The sequence below is a fragment of the Haliotis rubra genome, unplaced genomic scaffold (genome assembly GCF_003918875.1).
Source record: "Haliotis rubra isolate DU_JTF1 unplaced genomic scaffold, ASM391887v1 Scf44, whole genome shotgun sequence".
In the NCBI taxonomy this organism is placed as follows: Eukaryota; Metazoa; Mollusca; class Gastropoda; order Lepetellida; family Haliotidae; genus Haliotis; species Haliotis rubra.
Genome location: NW_025767124.1, coordinates 1,353,808 through 1,360,028, shown reverse-complemented (window position 1 = coordinate 1,360,028; position 6,221 = coordinate 1,353,808). Strand labels below are relative to the sequence as shown.

General features: G+C 36.3%; 1 protein-coding gene across 2 annotated transcripts in view; it reads left to right on the top strand.

Moving 5' to 3' along the window:
- Positions 1 to 638: 638 nt before the first annotated feature.
- Positions 639 to 6,221, top strand: part of LOC124289353 (polycomb protein SUZ12-like) — a 57,456-nt gene continuing 51,873 nt past the window's right edge. For both annotated transcript variants that reach the window (XM_046725965.1, XM_046725966.1), the window contains exons 1-2: positions 639 to 839; positions 1,082 to 1,128. In XM_046725965.1, the coding sequence (XP_046581921.1) occupies positions 740 to 839; positions 1,082 to 1,128 (147 nt within the window). In that variant the 5' untranslated portion in view covers positions 639 to 739. The remainder of the gene's footprint in view (positions 840 to 1,081; positions 1,129 to 6,221) is intronic.

Below are 6,221 nucleotides of genomic sequence, written 5' to 3'. Positions count from 1 at the left end.
ATATTAAACTGTGTATGGCGATCGGTTAATAATTCTGCATTAGGTCGATTGTTTTGTACATAAGTTAATTTTAACATGGAAATGTGATTGAGAGATATCACCCGCATATTTCGACATCTTTTACGATTAATATCCTGTATCCACTTGCAAAATCTATTTCCGTTCTCCATTTGCTTGTAAACAACTTCATTGACAATCCCTCTACGCCTCGTCTGTTTTCTTTTTCATCACTGACCGTATTTACTTTCTTTTAGCCTATAGATATAAATCAAATATTTTAATGACATCTTCTTTAATAATAGGTTTCTTTCATCCATTCACTTTGAGTATGTATGAGCAAATATCTATTTTTGTCTTTATCAATCGCTATATTTTCAAATGTTATTCGGATGACTGTGACCAGTACGCGCAATCATCCGTGCAGTCGTAAGTATTGTTAGACAGAAAAGCTATTATAAAATATTCATAGACATAAATAATTTGAACAAAAAATGTTGAGCACTATCTCATCCCACTTCGACGTGAGCATAATACTATCTACAGGTTCTAATCAATACCGGTGTGTGCCACACTGCGACAGGTGCGTGTTGCTGTCGCGCGCCGACTGTTTTATGGATTAGTATCGCCTTGTGTACCTCTGGTTTAAAGAGTTACCCAGCCTGCCTCGCTCCAATGTGCTTTGTGTACGGTGGTTCCCGCGGAATTGGAGTCGGCTGGAAGGTCGGCATTTTGGGGAGAGATGCGGCCAAAGAAACGGGAGAGGGAGAAGAAGGCACCGCAGGAACCCATATACGAAACACCTCAAGCAGACCACGAGCTCTTTCTTCAGGCATTTGAAAGTAAGTACAAGCACATGGCCGAAGCGCGAGCCCCACGTCGGGTCGATTCAAACAACCCAACATAAGCCCAGCATAGCAGAGTGAGTGTTGTAAACTTCCCCCGACATTGCGTAGCGACAATCATTGATCGAATTCCGAACGATTATTTTGGATGATTGTATCCAATAAAGAGGTCAGACCACTGATAGTTACAGCGATTCAATCCTAAAACTCGTCTAAGAGGAAAATTTCTTTCCTTTCAGAACCAACACAGATATATCGTTTCCTTCGGACGCGAAATGTCGTACTGGTGAGTAAACAGACCCGCATATTTTCACCCCTTCCGCTTTGGAGTATGAGACACAACACAGGTACGCTCGAATTAACCAGTGCAATTAAAACTTGATCAGTATGTGCCGGGTGCAATTAACTTTATCGATTAGCACTCGTGATCAGACACGCCCAGCAAACCCGTCTTACGTGATAATTTGTTGAAGACAAATCATAGGCCTCCCTTGTTTTTGATAAGTAAGCGATACAGTTCGGCCTAATATTTGCCGACAGGTGGTGTAAATGTGATCAGATGTGTTAGCCTAACATACAACCGATTCACTGATACTCACTTTGCAATGTAACCGAAAACGAGGCAGTGATAGTGTAAATTGATAGCCAGACTGTTATTTAAAAACATTGAAAGTGTTGCTGATTTGGCACTCAACATACCACAGTGGGAAATGACACATTGTTGCTGGAATAATGTTATAGAGAGTCCTCATGTCATTTTAGAAACAAAAACGCAATTGAGAGAGTTATACTACTGTTATCTTTTAGTCTACAAGATCATTGATAACAAAATACAGCGTTAATAAGAAAAAATACTTTCTTAGCCATGTGTGTAGAATATCAACATTGGTTTCCTTTGATTGAAACATGTCATAATGAAAATAGTATATGTAGTTAGTCCATTTCATGTTTTAGGCACTAGATAAGGGCTCTTAAGAAGATTGATAGTTGGAAATATCGTCAATGGGAAGACTAAGAAATTATCAATCTGAAAATTGTGTCCTCAACAATATCGTACATACTGGTATACGTGTACATTTGTGATGGAATAGAGTGTTAATTTATACAGACAATAGACAAAGCCATGTTTCTATATAGGGGATGCTTCTAAATTATATTCAAACTGCTGTTTTTTCAAAATCCATGCATAAATATGTCACCACTTACCAGTGCTGTGAAATGTGATCATTTCTTTCAGACTTTTTGTAATTTTTGCTCAAAGTTATTCCTCTGGTATTTATCACTAATTGATTGATACTTAGTTAACGATTATTGATACCTATTATCTGTATTGATAGCCAGCCCTAGTAAGATCTGAAATAAAATTTGAGTCGGATATGATCCATTGAAAATACAAATTCTTGCATCATGTGAACCCAGATATTTGTATTCTGCATGCTAGGAAGCATGAAAGTATCCTCTTTATGAATAAGATATCTGTATGATAAAAACAAATAATATTTGCAAAAGGTTAATGATATCTCATTGCTATCTGCAAGACAAGTAGGGCAATATGTATTTCTGACCTTTTCCATAAAGACATTTAAGATGGCAGTATACATTGGTATATGCATGGCAGTGATTTGAATTTACCTACGATCAACACGAGGAATATCTTTTTATGTTAAACTCTGGGGTTGTACAATGTATGTGTTTGTTGGAATTTCAACTTAAGACTAAATACAGCATGTCAGTGAAAAAAGAACTGACAGGTTATTATTACCATTGATTACGATTAAGTTGTCAGAACTTGAGAATTCAATTACGATTCACCTGAAAGCATTCTGTTAGGAAACTATTGGCCGTGAACAATATTACTTTAAAGGTAATGACTGACTATAATTGTTAGGGTTTTTGCTTTGGAATAACATGGAATATACATCGAAACACTATATACATGTATGTAAATGTTAGATGTCTGACTGCAAAAACCTGTTTTGAAATACAAAGTTACTGCTTGATTTGAATTTTGCATAAAGCATGAACATCAAATAATCCTTATGACATAATATCAAATGTTAAAGATTTATATTAGCACTTGATTCAAATGCCACAAGAGTATCATTTGATGTCAACAAAATAACTATATTGACTACTTGTACAGTGTTCACGAATGGTGTTTCAAAGTCACAGGACATAGGGCCCTGTAAGTTTCAGATGTCTGTCTGACCCATTGAAAATGCACAGGACCCATGGAATAAAATTAAAACCACATTTCAGATTTAATATTTCTTATAATTGACATTGAAATTATTAACAAACATAAGATTTGTAAACAGCAAACAAGTGTCACATGTCACATATAACAACTTCAGTCAAAGTCATTGTGAAATATACAGTCAGACACTGGGGCCGGCGGGTTGTAGACTTCTGTCTGACCGTTGGCGAATCTGCCGGATTTGTCAGAGGGTCAGACGCTATTCGTGAACACTGCTTGTAAATCTTTATTTAATTATAAAGTTACAGCCAAGGACATGAAATTCACAATATCATTTGGGTTGGTGGGGTAGCCTAGTGGTTAAAGCAATAGCTCGTCACGCCGAAGACCCGGGTTCGATTCCCCACATGGGTACAATGTGTGAAGCCCATTTCTGGTGTTCCCCGCCGTGATATTGCTGTAATATCACTAAAAGCAGCATAAAACGCAACCCACAATATCATTCAGTCCAATAATCATGATAATGCAACACAAACCTCAACCGATTCTGTTGCCAGTCAGTGAGGAAATACCAGTCTTGTAGCATGTATAGCATAACATTTCCTTGGTTATTAGAAACTTATACATATATGAAAATACCTGGATTTGGTAATCAAGTGCCACAAGACACTTACATTTGTTTTTTTTTTTAATTAATTTTTAAAAAATAAGATTTTGCAGGAGTAGTCACCAAGGTTCGGAAGTAACATAATTCAATGCAAGTCAAGTTTATTTCTACAGTGGAGAGGTCTTAGGCCCATGTCACTGTTACATACATGAAAAACATTAACATTCCATACAATGAGGATATTTTGTCTGACAAACATTGCATTGTACACATAAATAGCAAAGTTGATCAGAATAGTTTCATTATTTGTGGACATCAATATTGCAAATTTGTGATATGAAGGATGGGCAAAGTATTTTTCAGGTATAAATTTGGTTCTAATTTCTTCATAGGCACTACATATACAAATAAAATTATATTCATCCTCAATATGAGGCTTTTAACAAACCAAACACGTTCTGTGTGGTCTATCCTGCTTAATATATCGGCCCGTTTCTATTGCTAACTTGTGGGAACCACACCTTAAGCGAGCAAGAGCATTTCAAAATTTTGACAGTGTTAAAGTGAATGTACATTTCACGACCAAATGACGTTTTAAACGAAGAATATATTGGGATGTTTTTGAACCCTTGCATAAAGCATAATGCCACTCTTGTTCATAAGAAACCATAATATGATTAACAAATTCAGAGAGGAATCGGTATATATATCACTGACCTGTTGTAGTTCCCAGATGTATCAAAAACCATTTTGATATAGAAGATGTCGTGGTCTGGATGCTCAATTTACTTTAACATCATATTATATCACTTTTTTTACATATCTATCATCAGGTATCTGAATTAGCCTACACCAATATTTCACAACTCTTTTACAGCAAAATAGATACAAACTAGGGTATCTACCAAGTTCACCACTTACAGTGTGGTTGGGTGTACAACATTTTACATGTAGGAAACATTTGCATGTAGAGAGATGAACCTTTTCAATCTCACTATGAGGATAGGACAGTCGCCACATCTCTGACCCAAATAAAAATATTGGGGTAATTTGAGTGTCAAAAATTCAATTATATCAAGTAAACTTCAGGAAGAGCTAGTGACATGCTCTGAACAGGCATTTTTTGCTGATAAGAAAGTATTTTATTTTAGCAGATTATTTTTACAGCCTACTAAAGGTAAATATTGATTTCTGTTGATTGATAGAAACCAGTCATCTTTATTAAGATATTTGATTTTTAACATAATTATGCCAGACCCAATCTTCAGAAACTGAGTTGGGGACTGAAAACACATGTGGGTAGAGCAAACAAGATGCAACAGTTATTTACACAATGGTGATTGGTTAAAGCAAAAAACACAAGGGCACTGATGATATGTCTGGTGATAATCAGAGTTTAATATCTTTAGAGGGCACCATAGAGAACTAGTGTGTTTTTCCAAATTGGTAAATGTTAGAGTCCTGTATCACTTCAGGTTTTCATACAAAATTTAGCTGACATATGGCAAACCACATATATAAATACCAAGATGTACCTTGAAAATAAGACCTAAATCAGAGCTCAATTTGAGAATTCCTTAATAATCTATATTATAGAAAGCCAGTGTGGGGATTCCAGGTTTGAATTGGAGGTGTGTAGGTGTATCGGGTTGTCAGATTTGTTGATGGCGTGTATCAGACTTGATGGATTGATGCTCATAAATATAAGCTGTATTTTTGTTTATCCAGGCTTGATTAAAACTGTTAAAATCCTCTAAGTTGCAGAGCTCCAGATAAGATTTAGCTAATGTGGGTACTGTACCCACTGTATTTTTTTTGAGTGGGTATTATGAATGTTTAGTGGGTATTTCATTTTCCGTTACCCACTGCTTTCAAATATGTGCGTATTTCAGTCATTTTACACACCTAAGTATTGTGTCATTGAGTAAGTTTACTAAGCAGGTATGTTCTGCCTTATGTCATACCTAATCAAAACCAACTTAAATATAAGGGAAATGATTTCATAAAAAATCAGTCATCCTATACTGACAGTACAACACTTGTCCTATACTCACAGTACAACTTGATAGCAATCGATGTCTTTTTCATTACGCAAGCGATTTTTATAAGTATATTCCGTACACATTTGCTTTAAACTCTTTGCGTATCTAACAGTTTAAATGCGTAATTGGTACGCAACAATTATTTTCCAATGCGTCATTGGAAATTTTCAGTACGTATTGTACCCGGATACGCAGCTTATCAGGACCTCTGCAGTTGGTTGCATATAGAAGTGGCAGGATATGCAGTTTGGGGGAGAATTACACAAACATTTCCTACTTCGTGAATACACTTGTAGTTGTATGAATTCATCCCTAGTTGTTTTCAATGAGGTGAGGTGAAATTGGGTTATACGTCGTGCTTGAGAATATTTCGCTCATAAGGCGACGTGCATGAATGTGTATGTGCGGCTACTTGTACTAGCCCAGACTTAAGTTGGTTTTCTAGTGCTAGCCCACTGAGATACCATGCCGCAGTGAAGCTTGAATACCCCACTCAGACACATTATACTGACTCCGAGCCGACCAGTCGTTGT